Here is a 20,594-nt window from a genome sequence, read left to right as displayed (position 1 = left end):
AGGTCAGCCCAGAATGGGAATTGCAAGGGGGCTTTTTTAGTCAGAGATAATCTGGGGTGATGACAGCATTCAACAGCAAGTAAGGATGGGCAAAAGGTTAACGGATGTAACAAAATTATAATCTGTGACATCTGCTTTAGAACACTGCTCAGAGAGGGCACCTGACAGCTTCACACATTTATCCTCAGCTGCTCTTGCCCTTAAACAGTGATCCCATTCAATTGAAAACTTTGTGTCCTTAACTGAACATTATTCAGTTAATGCACTATGCAAATATGTACACACAAACATATATAAACCTAAAATACACAGATCTGAATTTCTCCCACATGCAAGGGGACTTCATTAGGAATCAAAATTAAATTAAACAGGAATTCAGTGAACACAGTGATTCCAACAGAACTTCAATTAGAAAATGCCAAGAAACCAATCACTGAGAAAAGATTAAAAATTCACAGGTCAAGAAAATATTCAGTACATTGCACTACTTGGGTGTTGCAGTCCTGTGAGAAAACTAGCACCTCTTTAAAATAATGAACTTCCTCTCATGTAGAGGTGGCAATTTTCTACATCCTGAGGAGCATCTTCAAAAGCATTTGACACCCTTCATCTCTCAGGCATTTCTGTAATTTTGACCAGGGATTCCAGGGAGGGAAAAGAACGGAAGAGTAATCAAGAAGCTTGGCCAACTGCAGCAGTGAGTTGATTTCCTTATGACATCTGGACTAGTCTTAATCCAGACTAGACAATAAAAAGTGATCTGGCCTGTGCAACATCCTGGCCTGCCTCCTTTTTAGCCACTAAACACTCAAAATTTAGCACTTGAGAAGGTACAGAAGTCCCCACACAGAAACAGCTCTCTCATGCCAAGAGCTAAGTAACTTTGTGATCTGAAAGATAAAGTACTTGAGGACATCAGCTGAGACAAGACCCAGAAACACCAAAAACACAGGTAATTTTATACTCATTGTGGGCCAGATAAGGAAAGGGATAGGTCTGACTGCTCTGAGAAGAGTCCTGTGCTCTGAGAAACACTCCTCAGATACAGGGCAATTAGAGACATTTCTTACTTCATTTTAACCAACATTCAAATCTGGCAGACTCTGAAGATAAGAGATCAAATGTCTCTGTTTTTTCAGGTGGTTTGTTTCCCCACTGATGATTAATAACTCTAAGTTTGTGTATTTGTGAATTACCAAACTCCAACACTCATTTTCCAGGCACCAGGGAGAACTAGAATTGGTTTCATGTAAATCAACAACGTGCATTTCCCATCCACTAAAAACAGTCAAATCCTATTCTTTCAAAATAGGGAAGCAGTCAAATCCTTTTCTTTAAAAAGGAGATAACCAGAAGGCTTGAAACATTTTCTTTCTATTACTTATCTTTTTCTAAGTACCTAGCCATGCTTTAATTTTTGATGTATAGAAGTGGTATTTTCATGGCTGAGGTGGTCTGTTTTCTCCAAAGTTTAGGGTGTATTCAAATAATTCAGATTATTTCTAGTTAAGACCAATAAAATGTTTGCTCTATCTGGACCATCAAAATTATGATAACATAATTGAGATATTGGCTATTTGCCACTAAATGAATCATAAAGAGTAGTAAAAAACCCTACAAAATAAGAAGACTATCTGAATCCATGCAGTAGAGCATAAACTACCATTTTTACTTACAGGCTCTTATCAGTTCTACAGTGATATCAAGATTTAAGTCATTTTAAGGAATAAATAAAAAACAGACACAACTTTAAAGAACAAACCAGTTCTGTTCTTTGCAGCTATCAGTGGAATTAAACAATCTGATTTCTCCATGAATGGAAAATGTAACATTCAGTGAACCCAGTGGTCAGCCAAGTCTTTTAGAGAACATTTATTAATCCATCAGTAACTCATTTGATCTAAAGATGTCTCATTCAAATAATCTACCCCTCAAAAGAACACTTCCTCATTCATGGGCACAGACAACAAGAAGTTGACAGCTGCATGAAACTTTACAGGTTATTTTTAAAGATTTAGCTGTTGTCTGGAGACGAACAAGACAATGATGTATAAACTGAAAGGTTTAAAAATGCAGAATCCTTACCTTTGAGGCCTTCTGCAAGCTCTTTTTTAAGCTGGGTAGATAAAAGGGGGATCATTTATAAGTTATTAATAGAAAGAACCTATCTGTAGACATTTGCAAGCTGTTCACTGACTAGACACAGATACATTCTTTCACATATTTCACTGGCATATGAGAGGAAGTTCCTTCAAAAGCTTGTCTTTTATCCTTTTTCCTATGTAAGAAAATATCAATTATTTGTAAGGTAATTTAGCAGAAGATCTGCTGGAATGAGGACCCTGGCTGTACATTATTATGTACATGAACAAACAGTTGCTTGTTTAGCTATTAAACCTTTGGTGATATATTTTACACTATAATAAATAAAAGTTATCCTGTACTTGAACTCATTACTTCCTTCAACTACTTTGAAGTCTTCTGTGTTCAGAGATGACTGAACTACTGTTAAAAACCAAAGATCTTTATTATTAGAACTCCACCACTAATATTTTGCTTGCCCAGGAATTTTGTCTTAGAAGTGCAAAATTTGAGCTTAGACATTTATCTAGTTGGGACTTAGGTAGGATTGTAAATATGCTCGAAAGCTTAGTTAAGTTGTAGAAATGGGACTACAATGGCCAAATTAGGTGCATAACATCAGGTTCTCAGTGCAGGAGGCATTTCAAGAAGGCAATCAACAGCTGAAGTTAAGTATTTCTGAAAGCTTATAAAGCAATCTCTTCTTACATAAATTGAAAAATATCGTGTTGGCACAAATGATATAGAAGTCTGCGGTCCAAATGCTTTTTGCCATTTTAATGTAATTTCTTGGTATTATCTTTTACTCATCCACATGGAAGTAAATTTGCAAAGAACCTTCTCAACTCATGCTTAAAAAAACAAACCTGTTTTTTTGCACCTAGCAGAGCATGTAACATGTAAGAAAGATACAATAACTCATGGCTTTCAAATGACATAAAATTGAAAAACTTATCTTTTCAGAGAACATTTAGGACAGATATAAGTTATCTTACTGGCTTATCATCAGGACTTGGACTAACTGTGATGGTAAAAGCAAAATAACGTTATATTTCAACCAATATTTGCACATTTTCTGGAAGATGTTTGTGGTCATTCATTGGTCCTCATCAGTCTTTAAGTATCAGTAGGGAAAGGACAGAGTAGAAAGGACAGAATTACAGTGAAATCCCTTAATTCTCCTAACTCTAAAAGAAATTTACCTGCAAATATGAACCACTTCAGAACAACTTTCACTGTTGCACAGCTTGATGTGCTACATCCCAAGGATAGAAGGGATTAGGACACAACTAATTAGGAAGGTGACAGTATAAACAGCAGACAAATAAAACGTGTGTGTGTTTATACCCAGATCACACAGGCACACACAAATCCATACACACACCCTACAGCAATTAACACCTTTAAACAGATAAGCATAAGGTAACTGAGAAGCTGCACAAACTTCAGCCAGAAACTGCTAACATTGAAAGTTGCTTAAAACTTCAGGGAAGCAATTAACCTCCCAGCCCCCGGGTTTCAAGCCCATGGAGCAGACCATAGGATCTTTTACAATTTATGAACAAGCCAAGGAATTTATATCACAGTCAAAAGATTCTTTTGCTGAATTAACCCCAGCTCCCTGTGACCCTAAGAAGTCATAAACCAACAGGATACAGGAGAGGGAGAATGTGCTCTAGTGTTTCAGCTGACCTGCAGAGTGCTGTCTGTGTCATGCCAAGGCTGAAACCCAGATGATGAATTACAGAGCAACACCCCAGGTTCAGAGGCAAAGATCACCCCCTTCCCTCTGTACATGCACATGCAGACATGTTCACTCACCCCAAACCAGCTCAGCTGCTGCAAAAGGCCAAGTACTGTTTGGGCTCATTTACAGAGTCTTATTCTAACACAGAAGAGGGAAGAAAATTGCTTATCCAGAAAGCATGCATGTCTGTGTGGAACAACATTCAAGAGCACATGCTGCATATTAAATAAAAGACAAAACCCCACTGAGCTTCTCTTTCTGTATATGGATTATTAAGCATACTAAAAATACAATTTCAAAGCAGAACCAGACATGTACCCTAGAACCGCAGCTTTTGTAAAGAATAACTTTATAAATATAAGGAGGACAAAAAGTGATGTACAACTCTCTTGAAAATAACCACTACCTGAATCTGTTTTGTAAATACAGAACAAAACCTCTCACACAAAGTAGATAATAAAACGAAGTCTAGCTGACGACCAAAAGAAAATGGGATAATGCAAATGTCTGGACACAGACCTCAAACCTCATCACTTGTAATCACTAAGACAAGAAGTCTTTGCAATATTTACATTTGTGGTGGACTGCTGAGTTGCACCAAAAGCTCAAAGCTTATTCAGAAGGATGAATCATCTACTGAAAACAGACAGTGGCTGCTTGTTTCACTTCTAGCTCAGAATGAAAAGTGATACTTTGAAGTCTGACTGAAAACGGATAGCATAGTTTTGAAATGATTAATTCAAATCCAAAGAATTTAACAGACATCAATACCATGAAGTATTAATCACTGCAACATTTAGAAACCAAACATTCATCTCTGAATAAAGCAAGCTCTTGGCTCCACTATTTGATGAACTGAAAATTTCTTACTGCTCAGAAATTCCCTGTAAAGTTGTCAAGGATTTTCACATTGTAGGGAACTTAAGAGTGCTCAACTTTTTTTTACCCTGTTTGCAGATGACCTAGATTTCCTTCAGCAGCTTCTATTACGTTCTTTGGGAATGATGCAAGCTATTCCTCAGAAAGCCATGTTTCCCGAGGCTCACTGAACACTGGACAAGTTCCTCTCATGATCAGCAGGCTTGTGTTATGTCCAAGAAAAAAATGGCTGAACCCTTCAGGTACAGCACCAAACAAAACCACCTCTCCAGATTTGCAACAAGAATCCAACTATGGCATTTTCTCACTCAGCCCTACGTTAGGCATTTTGCCATATAATACAAATATTCCTTTTAAACCCAAAGTCACAACTTAGAAGCAACCTCCCCCGTTATTCATCAGGATCATCAAAAATTGATCAGGAATCATAACAGAGTGACAAAAGTAACCATAAATATCTATTTTGGTTAATTCTCATAGTAACTGATGCAAACCACCAAAAATGTAGTTGACACTGGACTAGCAGCAAGACTGGAAGAGGAAAGAATCAGAGTTTATTTATCGCAGGTCATTATAAATTAATTTAGCAATGCATTTTTCCTGAATTAGTCACTGTACAATGACTGCTTATAGATCCTTAGGTAAAAAAGAGACCTTGAGACTTTCCTTCCTGCAGCATTATTTGTTCATAAATTGTTTCCACAGTCCATATTGCTGTAATTCCAACCTGTATAATCTCCTGGCAAGGCAGTTTCTTCTCCTGCATTTAATTTACAAAGGTACTAGAAACCTTCCATGCCTTTCTGCTTCAAGTAAGCTCAAAACATCACAGCCTCCGATAATAGAGGCTACAAATTTTGCAGGGCTCTATACTCAGGGTATGTCCCTGGTGTCTGGTTTCACAAAACTCATGTAGTCCAACTCCTAAATTTAGGAAAGCCTGCTTGAGAGAGTTGAAATCTAACTGGTAGCAGCACACATGTGAAAAGCATTTTTACTCGGACATCTCCAGAGCATCTTCCCAAGAGCCATCTACACTATGAGCTTGAAAAACTGGGGCTTTCTGCTCCATGCAAACTGATGGGTAACATCAGCAAGCAGCACACAGAAATTACTGTCATCTCCCTGCAAGCCAAACTTGGTTATGCAGAGGGAAGAAAATGTCACGCCAAAGGCAAATTGACACCATTTTATGTTGTAAACAAATCATCACAAAGAAACCTCTTTCAGCCACCTGACATTACTTATTTGAATCAAAGTGTAAACTTGCAAAATGAAACCCGACAACAGCTTTTACACGTTAAGCAGGTAAAATGTCTGACAAAGCTGCTGTGTTAAGCCTACCTGTAGATTTGCCTGTTTGTAGACAGATAAACTGTGGACACAGATACACCCTGTTACAGATTCAGAAAGTCTTCTCTGTTCATCATAATAAATACCTGTATGGCTTCGGATATGAACTCTCAGTGTTCCATTGCTTGCAAACTTCTGTCCACAATATGGGCAAATTTTCTCTTTTTCTCCTGTGTGAGTCTACATGGGGAGGGGAAAGACAAGAATGACTGTTCAGCATTACATAAAAAAGTGAACTATGGAGTATTTAATTGTATTGACATTGACTGCTATTACCTCTATTATGTATTTTACCATCGCACCAGGCAAAGACTCTAATTAGCTCTAGGTGTTAAAGAATTGATCACAAAAAGAACATTGTAACTATCACCAGCACTAAATCACTGAGTTTGTCTTTTGAAATCAAGCTTTTTGGGATGGAAGACCTCACTGCTATAAGAATGATTTCAAAACAGAAAAAAAAAAGTATTACAAACTCTCCCAGCCAACCTGTGTGTCAACAGTAAGATCACCCTGATATCAATTACACATAAGGTCACCATCATTTTTCATACTGCACTTTCAAAACACAACTCTGAACTAAAGATTTATCAGTCTATCAAATTATTTTTCCTTATCACTGTGGCTGTTCTATTAGTGGAGAATTTCTGATGACTTCATTTAGAAGTGTTAATTTAAATGAGATAGGAAAGATAACACATTCAATTATATGAGCAGCTGATTATTTCAGTTTCCAGTTTCCTCTTCAGATAGTGAAATTAATTCTTATGTTGATGAAAACACACGGTAATGACAAAAACTCTTCATTACATCATAACAAAACATTTCTCACATAGTACATTTTATGCTGCAGCTGAACCAAGAGTAAATGAGATCTCATTTCAATACTGGATGGACTTGCACTGTTTTCATTCCCTGACATGAAATATATAAATGCTAAACTCCTCTTGACTAGGATACAGTCATTTGGAGATCATTTGTATCTCTAGCAGCAACATTGGGATATACCAGACAGACAGCTAAGCTACCAATTCATTCCAAACTCCCAAATACCAAAAGGATTTCTGGGAACAATACAGTAAAACTACAACACAGCCAGTCCTAGTCTGACAGGAACACAAAGCAAAAGCAATTCCCATTTTACATGTATGTATGAAGCACATACTATATGGCAAGCAATACATGCAGGACATTTTTAAATACATTCTCACAATCAGAATTAGGTGGCAGCACCTAAACTGACCTTCTCAGCTGATTTTTCTTGATTCAATTATTTTCTTTGCATTTCTACCCTGTAACATCAATCTTACCTCAGGCCAAACTAGTGAGCAAGCCTTCTCCTAAGGTTTACCCCAACCCCATGGCAGAGTTTGGTACAAAGGAGGGCAGTCAGGCGCATCCTGCCATACACCTGATGCTGGAGCACCTCCACTGAATTTATACACAAGCACCAGCTTGTAATTCAGCTGGGCACCAATAAGTATACTGCTGCAATCAGCATTTTAGGATAAGGAAAATCTACTGAAAAGCCAGAAAGGCAGAAGCAGCTTTGAGGATTCTAAACTGAATGACAACCTTAAGGACACACAAGAAATTATCAGTTGATTCTACTCACTTTCTTATGGCTCTTCAGAACTGAGGGTGTCACAAAAGCTTTGTCACACAAGTCACACTTGTATTTCTTATGTCCATCATGTACAACTTGAATATGAACATTTAATGTGTCCTTTCTTTTGAAAGTGGCATCACAGTGATCACACTTGAAGGTCCTCTCACCTAAAGAGAAAAATAGGTTTTCTTGAACTACCACCCTCTTAAAAAAAGTCACAGTGTATGTTTTTAGAGAAATCTTCACAAAAACCTAAAATTCTGCACACTGTGAATTACATATTTTGAATATTCTGCAAATGCTTGTTCATTAGAAGACACATTACTGAATGGGTTTTTAACATTTTCTCCCATCGTTTTTAACACTGGGAAAAAAAATTTATGACAGCCAATGCTTTAAAAAATTGCAGAAGCTTTGAAAGATGATTGTAAAAGAAGAAACTGAACATGCCAATCCAATAATTCGTCTAACAGAAACATTGTTATGCAGGATTAAAAAATGAAAGATTTGTGGTTTTCTTAGTTATGTCAGTGTGAATATTCCCCAAAACCAAGTACTGTCTTCTAAGCTAAGGATTTTAGATCATGAGCATTTTCTAAAATGTAAACTGTTGATTTTCAAAGGGTTGAATGATAGTCTAGGGGTCTGCAAGTATTAAAGATGGAGAAAATTCCACCAAAAATAAATCATAATACAGTCAATTAAAAAAAAAGGACAGAATGCCAAGGGAAGTTACTCATGAGCAAAAATGGCCACAGCATTTCTCTGAGCTGCTCCAGTTCTGTGCCAGAAGCAGCAAACATGAGCCTGGGCTGGCACAGGAGAGACAATCTCAGTGTCAAGCTCTTAACCTGATTATCTACAAAAGCTGAGCAAGTCACCAACTTATCTCTGTTACCATTTGTCCATTCTTAAAATGAGGGTAACATTATCACACTTAATGAAGAAATAAATTTCTTGCCATCAGACCTCAAACCATTGTGGATTTTCTACAGCATATTTGGATTTGCATTTAAGTCCATCTGAAGGCAAAGTTTGAATTTGGCTCTGAATTTTTTAATGCCCTGGATATGGAGTTGAGTCCTAGTACCAATTTAACACAGCAAGTTGTATATGAGAGCAAGGTGCCACATGTTTGCTTTTGTTAGGCATATAAGAGAATGGAGAAAGTTGTTTTCCTCGGACTTTGCACTTACTGTTATGGATTAACAAATGTCTTTGTAGAGAGAAGGGGGTTCGGAACAAGGCTTTGCATTCCTCACACTGGAACGGTCTCTCTTCAGAATGGGTCTGTGGATGAAAGACAAAATGTCAGAGGAAAGGCTCATGGAAATCCATCAGTTGTCATTGCAGTAAGTACAGCTCATTTTCTAGATGTGACTCAGGAGAGGATATCACAATTGGAAGCATCAGGGGACAAAGAATTAAAATAATCATTCTGCCATTATTCAGGATCCTGAAAGCCAGCAGAGCAGTTACTCAGTAACTGCACCATCCCCATTCTCACAAGCGTCACATGAGGTGTGCACATAAACAGAAACAAAAATACAGAATAACCAGAGGAAAAAACTACAAGCTCAGCTGCATTGCTTCAGCTGCACTAACACAGGCCTGGAATACTTATTAATATGAATAAATACTTTCAAGTTGAATGCACACAAACCCCTTTCTTTTCATTAAAATTTTAAGGTAAAACCAATCTGATTTTCATGATAGCACCTAAAATGTAGCAAAGAAAATTCCTCAAATCCTGAGACTACTTTTATATATAGCTTATTTTATTTTAAAATATACCAAACAACAAAAACCACCAGAAAAAAAAAAAAACCCAAAAAACAAAGCCATGCAAGCAACAGGATCGAGTTTTTTGTTGGCTGTAGAAAAATTCATTGTAGCTGAAAAACAGCCTCAAAGCTGTGAATAAAATAAAGGTTAAGCTTGGATGAATCTCCCACACCACAGAGTTGAAGCAATTTCTTTTCTGAAGCTTGGGAAACCTCCAGCTTTATTTTACTTTTATATATTACAAAGCACTTTCCCTGTTTCCTTGTGTTTTTAACAGCTGTCCCATTGTAGATAATAAGTCGTACTGATTAATTTACTATCTACCCAATTTCCTACTATTTTTGCAAAGGAAATCAGGTTTTTAATGCATCATCATCCAAATACTTTATTAGCTCACAAGGACCTTATTACAAGCTGGAGCCCCCAGAGGAAAAGGGGATGGACAGTAAGTGTTTTATAGTACGCAGGAAATTAGGTAAATGAGTTAATCTGGTAGACTAAGGGCAAATATTAGCATAGTACATATTTATATAATCTATTTCTGCTATCCAGAATCCAAACAACTGTTATTCTACCCCTTCATCTGGGGGAAAAAAGAGGGCTGTGGGGAGACAATGAAATTCTTGAGAGGTTGGCTGAGGGCCTTGAACCCAACTTTGATTTTAACATCAATGACCTCTCACATACACACAGCACCAAAACCTGAATGTCCTGCAGTGGGCTCAAAATCAATTCCTTGACCTCAGATTAGGTCACTGAAAGCAAAAAGGTTCCCAGCACAGCTGGCATTAGCTGACACCCTGCTCAGCCCCCCTGGCAGTGAGGCCAAGGATTGACAGGACATGAAGAGACTGAACTGCCTTCTCACCTCAACAGGGGGTTCCTCCAGAACAGGCTTGGGACACATGGACGAGACACTGTGGGGAAGCTCGCAGTGCTGCTGCCTGTGCTGTACCTGTTCTGTGGATAAATAGAAGGGTTCAGTCTCCAGAGCTGTCAATCTGGCACCTTTCACGAGCGCAAAAGTCATGCTGCTTTTTAAAAAAATGTCCTGGTTTGGAACAATCACCATGTGAGTGACAGTTCTGAAGAGCAAAGTGATTTGTACAGAACTCCTCCTTAGCATCTCCTTTATATTCTCCTCACCTTTTGATCAAAATACACAGATGAATCTGCATGTCTTAACTTCCCTACAAAGAAAATCATCTAACTAGGCATACCCACATGCAAGGATATACATATCATCCCAGCAGTTGAGGATGGGCTCTTATGCAGCATTTCAAGGCAGCCTTTCCTACCACAGCATCTGTGGAGGCTTAAGCACAGCCCAAGGCTACTTATTCCCAACAGATAAACTGATGGAATACAGTTGTTTCAAATCGTTACACTCCCCAGGACCAAACAACCCTGGATTAGCCATAAACCCTTTAAAATCCTGCGTCTGATGACCTATTTCTGCCGACCATCATGTCTTCACATTTTGTTCTCTGAACTCATCCTCTTGTACACAGCAACAAAGGAGCAGATGGAGCAAAAACATCTCCTGCATGGAGGTAATCTGCATTACATGGCTCAGAACATGAACCCTCTTCCAGTCTGAAGAGGGTTTCACCTGCCTGAAAGGTGACTACTTCTGTCTGTAGCACAATCCCTTTTTGCTTCCTCATTTCAGCTACTGCTCTCTTGCCTTGTCACAGAAATGGAACTGTATTTAAGTCACACCATTTAAGATCATTCAAGTCACAGCCTGAGCTCTCACAGAGGTTCCATATCCCAGAACACTTCCCAGCCTTGACATCTCCAAGCAAGTGGCAAAGCCAGCTTGCACATGCACCAATGCAGAGCAGTGCAGCACCTGTTTGCAGGAGCAGCAAATTACAGAGGTACCACAGTTCCTGCCTCAGATGTGCAGCTCTAAGTGCATAACAAGTGCTAAGTTAAGGTTCACATCCCAGTGCTGCACTGAACAGAGCAGACAACATCTTGGCAACTCCACTATATCTCCCAATGAAATCCTGTGAAATCTGAGGAACTAATCTCCTTCTGCACTTTTGAAATGACCCAACAGACACCCACATCTGAAAGACGTTTAAAAACACATGTTTTACGAGTAATTTTTATTCTGAGACTTCCAACATCAAATCAGGTTAAAAAAAAAAACCCACACAGGAATTACAGAAACAAAAGCAAAACGTTTCCATCTAAAACACAAGTCAAGAATTCAAAGGCAGAAAATGTATCTGTACTGTCTTACATATAAAACGAATGTAAGCCTGCTGAAAAATCCAAAGGTTTTTTAAGCATGTTGCTATTAAACTTAAACTTATGTTTTCTTTTAAATGCTGTTGATTTAAGTGGTTTTCACTCCTATGCCCATCATTCCTACTGCAGGTATCTATGCTTCCCGCTACTAGCCCAATAACCTAATCCTGGAACTCAGAAAAGTACCCTGAAATTATTTACAGTTCAACTCTTCCTCCAAAAGAAAATAAACCTGGGAAGACACCTCACAGGAAACACACATCTAAAAAACATCATAAGCTGAAGAAATACACAGAAGCATAATACACAATTAAGTTTTACATTTACACTATTCCTGTAGGATCAGCACTCCTGTGAACAAGCAAGAGAACTGCTGTCCTCTTTCTCTAGGCATAGCCTTCCCAAAATTGTGGCACTCAAAACTATTTTGGCCTCCCAAACCACCACATCCTTGAGTTGTATGGTACAACGGGCTTTTGTGCACACACATCCAGACTCCACAGTGCTGCCTGCTCCCTTTCCTCCTGTTATTTCCTCAGTGGAGAGAGATGTGTCTAAAAAAGCAACTCAGACCATCCATGTCAGTCTCCTGTCTCTCCTGTTCGCCTCCTCACTCAGTAAGTGAATTTAGAAACCTACATGTGGATGGGTGAATAGTCACAGCTGTTTGGGTAATCTTTATGCAAACACAGGAACAAGCTTCTCTCAATATAGAGCACAGCTGATTTACAGCCAGTATTAGGTGCAAACAGGTCCAGGAAACCAGCATTCTAACATGCTTTAAGGAATTCCATCAAAATTTGGTACCCACTAAAGCTGTCTAAATTTTAATATTTTTCCCATTAAGTGGAACTTCTAATCCTTGTTTATGCTGGTGGTACTACTGCCTTAAACACAGAATTGGGTCAAAGTGCTTACTCCATACTTAATCCTGAAGTCCATTTTCAACCCAAACTCCCTACCAGTCATCAATGGCTAGCTAACATCAATAAACATGTAAAAAGTATTCATCTAAAAAATGGAGTTATCTTTCTAGATAACATTTTATACATTTTTCTTAGAATATATCCAATCTGCAAAGTTCTGTCCAATTTTCTTAAAGTCTAGACCACAAAACATAATGTATGGGAGATAATCTTGTCCTTCAGCAGGCTGCTGCATGCTTTCTTGTTTTAGACAGTCATCACCGCTTCATCCAGTGAGAGGCATTATTATTGCTCTTACATGATTTATGGCTTCAAGTGCAAGAGATGGTGCAAAGATCCTGTGCCAAATTCCCAGATGGAATATAACACGAGCCATACTGCGAAAGACTTGGAGGTATGGCTATATCAGGGTTAGGTTTTTTTTGGTTGTTTTTTTTTTGTTGTTTTGTGGGGGTTTTTTTGGTGGTTTTTTTTTTGTTTGTTTGTTTTGTTATTGTTTGGGGTTTTTTTTGTTTGGTTGGTTTTGGGTTTTTTTGGTTTTTTTTTTACAGTCTCGTAATTCCAAAACAGCAGTCCTGGATAGAGCCTTGCCATTAGAAATGTAAGCCCAGGTTAAAACTAATGACAGGCATTACAGAAATTAGGCCAAACATATTTGAGCTTCAACACAGGCAGAACATCCTTTTGTGAGTCTATTTTTCAGGTAAATCTTTCCTCTGATGTTGTTTTAATATGTGAACACTGCACCAAGTTCAAATTTAGAGTAGTTTGAAAGCATCTGCTGCTAAGTCCTACAATGACTGCAAGAGGACTACACATAGTTTTATACAATTACACTATCAAAAAAAAAAGTATTTGAAGATATCTTTAAATCAGTGACATTAACTTGGTAACCTAATACTTAAAAAAACCAGAAAAACACAATCAAAACAAAGCAAAAAAATAAAAACAAAACAAAAAAGTCAAAAGGGGATTTATTTGTTGCTTTTAACCAAGAAACTGTGCTTTACTTCTTATTTTAACCTTTTTGTTTACTAAAATTGGCTCAGCCTTTTGAAATTTTGGATATAACAAAGAACACTAAAACTACATTCTCCAATACTTTAATCCCATGTTTATAAGCACGGCAGAGGTTAACAATGAACCACTTTAAAAAAATCTACAAATCTGAGGCTGGCAGACCTGTAAACAACAACAGCAGAGTGCTTTACCTTCTTGTGATTCTTGTAAACATTTCTGTGGGCAAATCCCTTTCCACAAAGCTTGCATTTATAAGGTTTATCTTCACTGTGTATTATTTTGTGTGCAGTCACTTGATCAAGTCGTTTGAAGGACTTATTGCAAACCTCGCAGGTGTAGGGGCGTTTTTCTGCAGAAAATGAGTGGGGGACATTTAATCTCCTGTTTATACAGGGGGAGAAGATGAAAGGCAGAGACAGTCATCTCCTCAGAGAGATTTCTGCAATTAAGTCAACCCAATTAAGATTAAACCAATTAGAAAGACACCTAATGCCCTTTATGTTAGACAGTTAAGTCACTTCATAAAAGATGAACCATGGTGTATCTCAAGAAATTGGCACATTCTTTGCAATACTCATTGCTAAAACTAAACTCTGATTAATTAGCTTAAATCAAAAAAGAATGACTTCAAAGAGGAAAACCGTGTTTCCAGATTACAAATGTGAAAGAGGCCATGACAGTTTAAATATTTTAAAACTTAATTAACAATATACATATTAGCTTCCAAACCCAAAAGTTCCTATGCAAAAAGCCTTTATGCTTCAACTGGTGATTGCAACTTAACTGCACTAATGCTCATCCAAAAGTGTCAAAAGAAAGCCAGGAGCCTCTGAGATACAGATTATGTTACAAGAAATGAGCTTTTGCTGTGGATTGATACCAAGAAAACAGTTCAACTCTAAGCCTCTGCAGCTGTAAAAATCTGTATTTGTTTAAATGCTAATGCATTTGACAGAACAATGTTTGTGTTTCCATTGTGTTGCTTGATGTTTCTAATCACTGGTGAGGGACACAGAAAATGCTGGATTTGCAGTGACCAGAAATCCTGGCAGAGCCATCTGGTGCCACACTGCCAAACCCAAGGATGGGACACCATGCTCACAGTGGACTTGTGCTGGCACAAAGTGGTGCTCTTGTGGATGGCATGACCCATGAGCTGCTCTCCTCTGACCAGAAGCTATGAGCCCACTAACATAAACACAGATAAATAGTAAAACGCAGCGTGTAGCACAGATCACTGACAGCACACCCTGCTCACAGCCTCTTCTCAGCAGAAAGCCTCAGGCACTGGTTTTTCACCTCCTCTCTAAGCCATAGAACAACCTTTTGGCCCACCCCAGCTCACTGACCTCATCTAGCCCAGCTAGCACGACAAAACAGTTTGACAAAGCAGCAGTAGGAAGAAGACTACACCATTTCACTTGGAATTTTGGAAGGCTTGGAAGGCTGCCTTAGACAATTTCCTTGGAACCTGAGACTGGCTTGCTCAACTCAGTACAACACTGGTTTCATTAAGCCTTCCATAAGAAACTAATCCAGGTAAAACTCCACATACATGAAATACATACGCACACACAGAGAGATCTGTGTCATTTCTGTACATTACCTGAATGAGTTATCATATGGCGCTTCAGCTGGTTCGCCGAAATGAATTTCTTGTCACATTCTCGACATTCAAAGATCTCATGGACCTGCAAAATATTTTATGATAATTAAATGTGTGTCTAAAACAAGACAGTATTTCTTATACAGACAAAAATTCTCTAACAGAATGTAGCTACTGATTAGCCAGTAGCTATACTAATACTCCAGAATATTCTGTGATTTTACCCTTGCTTGTCCCTTGCTGAAAAACATAATCTCCCAAAAAGTAAAAACTCATAACTGCCAACAAAAAACCATCAATACAACTGTACAGCAAGTTTGTATAGCCTGTGTTTCTATCTACCAGATCCATTTAAAATATCATTATTAGGAAAGCATTAAAAAACCAAACGCAGACTAACTTGTCAGGACATTTTCTTCTAGTCAAGACACATGTAAAAATAACACAGAAACCACTTCATAGCTTCTGTCAGAATTTTAAAAAACAAGTACTATCACACTCTTGCAGGATTGTTTCTCTTAAAAGCTTTTAGAGGCCAGACAGTGGAGGGGCAGCATTGTCTCAAACTACAAATATAGCTTATTCAACATTACAGTATTTAGAGCTAAATGCTGGAAAAACAGGAGGCAGCTGAGAGCAACTTATGGTAAATAAAAACTAATGATTGCCCAGTAGAATAAAACGCTGTTCAGTATTAAAAAGGCCAGAAATTAACCCAAAAGAGATGCTTCGAACTGATAGGTAAAAAAAAGAGGGTCACGGGTTGGGAAGCTAAGAAGATTTTTAAGTGTGACTCTACTCACGCCAATTTTGCAGGAAGTCCAGCTCTATAAAGTTTAAAAAGTTCAGAAGGACTCAAGGGCTCTTCGTACACACTCTCAAACTCTGACCAAAGCAGGATCTTGATGGTGGAGGTACAACTGACACTAAAGAAAGCTTCAACAATCAGCACTTTACTGTTCTTCAGCCCAACCTTTTATACCCTGATGTTGATGCATTGCACCTGTGTGCCCTCTGTTCCCTTTGGTGACTGGTCAGTGCACCTGGGCACTCCATGGCTCTTTATCGTCAATACTGGTCACCTGTCATGCACAGCTGTAGTCCATTAGGGATGAGGCTGGGCTCCAGCCCCATTTCCAATCACCACAAACTTTGTACCTACAGGATCTACCTTGGTTTGGCTCCTTGGCAGACCTCACTACAGCTGAAAGGAACTGTACAGGTCCATGTAAGAAATCTGCTGAGAAATCCAGAAAGGCACCAGCACAAACCAGTCCTACCAGTAACACACAAAACCTGCATTTCCAAAGACAAAAAAGCCCAACTGTCCTACATTTTAAGGGATCCTTAATCTCTTTCTTAAAAGAAGAATGAGCTGCTTTACCATGGAAACATGTGCTTACAGTAAGAGTCAGAAGCTCATTCCACAGCTATACAGCCAGGAGGAGAGAGACTTCCCCAGCCCACTGACCAACACTGGAAGTGCAGCACTATCAGCTCTGACTGGGAAAAGAAACCAGCAAGAAACCCTGGAATTTGTTGGAATGTTTCTTCCCTTTCCATTACAAAACAGTTGAGCATCAGTGAAGAGGCCTGGCAGCCTGTGCTACTCACACGTACCTGCTCACTTTGAAATTTGAGCATCTGTGAACAATTCAAAACCAAAACATGAGATCCTTATATTGAAAGGAATCATTTAGCAGGAGTCTGCATCAAGGAAGATGAACAGTCCCCTCACTTTCCTCCTCATTATTATCACTGTTGATTAATTGAACTTTGCATTTTACTTGAACTTCAGAACTCAGTATCAGAATACGGTTAAGGCACAAGCAGTGCGCAAGACATATGAAGCTAAAAATTAGTTTAAATGTGCATGAAAGCTACAGATATGAATGACCATGTCTTCAGAAAGTAAACATCTATCAGCCCCCTACAGCCACCCTCTTTACCTCCTTTCTCTGTATTTGTCCAACTTTTTCCGTTGTTTGGGCTTGTTTTCTGTTATATTTTACCTTTTTATTCTCCACTTTTATTTCTTTACATTGAAATGGATGGGGAAAAAAAATCTGCCTTTTTCTCCTGGTTTTATCTATTATTTTCATAATGGTTTTATTGCCTGTATAAATGTTTTTGCCAATGCTGATGATCCTGCCCCGCTTCCTACAAAAGGAAATTAATTCAAGCAAACAAACAGCATGAGTACTACTATGTGCAATCGCCTTCACTATCTGATATAAGTGTGTAAGTCTGGAATACCCATTTTCTGGATGTTTTAAAATAAAAGCCAATCAGGAAGAGCAAAGAAAGTTTTATGCACAAAGTCTTCATGGTGATTCTTAAGGTAAGTGCTCAACTGACATGATAAATCATATTTGAGAAACTTGTGTGTCACAATGTCTGCCCAGAATTACAACTACTGAAACAGAATAAACATTTAATAAAATGGACACACTAACCAGAACATTTTGCATTTTAAAGTCATGATGTGCAAGACCTGTGCCAATGTGTAAAACTTGTAACAACATGTGGCAAGGAATACCATGATAACAAAATAAAGCCCTGTTAGACAAGAAGTGCAGGGCATACTAACAAAAACAAGGAGAAAAACAAATTAAAAAGCAGGGAGGGGCCCCACAATTTTCTTTGCAACAACATATTTTAATTTATATCATTTATATCCTCAATGGATTCAGGTTATAACCAGGGTATTATTAAAGACTTACAGTTAATCTGATAAACAGTACAATGCAGCTTTTTGCAAAAACAGATTCTCCCGGGTTTTAGTGATTTATCAAATTAATCTTGCAGGGACTTCCTTTGGGTCTAATGGATTTAGAATCTCATAATTGTGGTCCATCTGTATTTCTATTGAACACCCTTATTTCCAATAGATGCTTTTCCAACTGTTAACCCCTCCTATTCTGGATATAAAAGATTATGTGCATTAAAAAAAGGACATTAAAATTTGGGTTTTAGGAAGAATTTTTTTTACTACTGCATAACTACAATAGAAGTAACTCCCCTAAGTGGTATTTCAAAAAGCAGTAAGAAAATTACTGTGTTTTGTACAAAACCTGAATGCTCGTGAACCTATTTTATGGTCTGTGTGTATGCTACAATTACATAACACAGTGTTTAAGAATGCTGAAGAACAGCAGGCAACTCTGACTTAATGCTGGAGTGCAAAAACACATTTGCATTTGGTAAGAGATATGTAAAAACTTTAGGGAGATATTTGGCTCGAGCAAGCATGACTACAGAAGTAAATACCCACACTAAAACAGGTTAGCTTTGTAACCATGAAAGAGATCACCCAAAGGCTGGCATTACAGCAGCTTTCAAGTGACGTGAGCAGCACAGCCTCACATCTCAGGGAAGCCAGTGCCTGCTGTGAGTCAGCCTTCATCTCACTGACCTTTCGATGCTCCTGGAGATTTGCTGCTGAGGAACATTTCTTATTGCACACTGAACACATCAGCTTCTTCCTAGAATTTCCTGAAACAGAAACAAAATACCACCAACATCTCAAAGAGGAAGTGCTAAGAAAGAACCTAAATATTTCCACTGAGCCTCTGACATTTCACAGGTCATTTGACTGACATAAGATTTTTACATTTGTACCCCATCTTCAAAGTGCTCCAAATCAGGAGCTCGCTGTGGGTGTCCAACCAACCAGACAGTGGTGGAATGTAAATTAAGAAAACCAGAACAATAAAGAAAAAAAAACCTTTCAAATAGATGTTATCATACACCACCAATCCCACATGAAGAGCACAGTTCAAAACTGAGAACAGTTCACTTGGCAACTGAACAGTTCATTTAATCCAGAAATCAATACAGGAGTTAGTGCAGCAGTGACAAAAAAATCTCAAACTTAAGTGAAAACCATTTCCCATTTTTGTTTATTTGGAAAGCATTAAACATCCTACTATATAAAATATCATTAATGGTGTTTAACTGAATGAAACAGGAAAATCATATTAGCACCAGATCATGAATTGAAATCTTGTCTAAAATGCAAATTACAAAGCAAGCTATAGGTCAGCTACCAGACATTTTCCTTCACTTTCCACTGCTGCTTTAAAAAGTCACAGACCACTTCACTGAGTTTATCTATTACTTACCTTTAGAGACTCTTTTTAGTACACCATAAAGCCACCATAAACCTAATTCTTTGTTTATAATTTAAGATGCCCATGTAAGGTAGTTCCTAGCTTAGGTAAAACACATCCATGCTACACTGAACAGCAGAAACATTATAAAATTAAAAATGTACAAAATTTATGACAAGTATTTATATTAGATAGAAATAGACATATAGACATATAATACAGGAATACACTTAGTCCTTCAATGTGGAATTCATATACCACTACATAACTAACAAAAACTAAGCCTAAACATAACAGTGCTCATAGATGAAAAAAATTATTACTGATACCAAAAAAATGAGATAATTTTTATAAGAAATATTACAGAAAAGTAATTTCTCTACACTGCAAGAGTTTGGCAGCAGAAAGAGATTGAAAATCTTTAAAAGTATCTCAGTGCTGTCACCATCAACTGAAGACTGTTTTCTGCGCATTCTGGAATTCTGCTGCCCCCACACAATGATATTCCTTTGACACTGAGAGGGGACACACAGAAAGAGTGTAGAATGCCAGAATTGAGATCTGTGTTGTGGATCTGAGAGCAAAGTTTGAGTGAAAACTACTCACAGCACACAGATATGAAAACATTAGGGCTTAAGAGGACAGACCGATCTTAATTGTTTGATTAGGCAAAGAAAAAATATCCCATTGGTATCCTGAAAATACCAAAAAATCAAGAACTTGCCATTTCTTGTAGCAGTTTGATTTTCCTCACTTCTGAAACATTTTGCTTCATCTACTCTTTGCCTAGTTTAAACTTCTCAAGATTCCTATTACATTTTCTGCAAGAGACTAATGATTCATGTGGCCTACAGTAATTTCTCCTGGGGGGGAGGAGGAATAGTAACTCTTGCAATTAAGTTACTTCTTAATTTTCTATTTGATACAAATGAACCCATTAACAAAGAAATCAAAGACAATGTTTACTCTGATTTGGAAATTTAAGCCCAGGAACATGTCAGAGGGGATTTTTTCTGAAGGAACATTAAACTTTTTCTTACCACTGTGAACATTTTCTTTGTGTTTTTTCAGGGCATCCTTGCTCTTGAACCTCTTCCCACAGCTATCTGCCTTGCATATAAACCTGGCATCCCCTCTGCACGCCTCCTTGTGCTGCTCATAACTACGTGGGATAACAAAGAGAGGGAAAAAAAACACATCAGACAGTGTCTCC

The 20,594-nt window shown here is 38.0% G+C and overlaps 1 protein-coding gene across 2 annotated transcripts in view; it reads right to left on the bottom strand.

Moving 5' to 3' along the window:
- Positions 1-20,594, bottom strand: part of PRDM5 (PR/SET domain 5) — a 60,054-nt gene that overhangs the window by 21,024 nt on the left and 18,436 nt on the right. The window contains exons 7-13 of one of the 2 annotated variants that reach the window (XM_030272014.4): positions 20,422-20,543; positions 18,685-18,764; positions 15,270-15,354; positions 13,855-14,012; positions 8,867-8,960; positions 7,677-7,837; positions 6,148-6,241 (exon numbers count right to left, since the gene is read on the bottom strand). In XM_030272014.4, coding sequence (XP_030127874.3) covers positions 6,148-6,241; positions 7,677-7,837; positions 8,867-8,960; positions 13,855-14,012; positions 15,270-15,354; positions 18,685-18,764; positions 20,422-20,543 — 794 coding nt within the window. Of the gene's footprint in view, positions 1-6,147; positions 6,242-7,676; positions 7,838-8,866; positions 8,961-10,323; positions 10,416-13,854; positions 14,013-15,269; positions 15,355-18,684; positions 18,765-20,421; positions 20,544-20,594 lie in introns of both variants that reach the window. The other variant, XM_030272015.4, reaches the window with a different exon arrangement.

This window comes from Taeniopygia guttata, chromosome 4 (assembly GCF_048771995.1).
Source record: "Taeniopygia guttata chromosome 4, bTaeGut7.mat, whole genome shotgun sequence".
Taxonomy (NCBI): domain Eukaryota; kingdom Metazoa; phylum Chordata; class Aves; order Passeriformes; family Estrildidae; genus Taeniopygia; species Taeniopygia guttata.
Note: the sequence above shows the minus strand (reverse complement) of the source record. Positions and strands in the feature narration are given on the sequence as shown.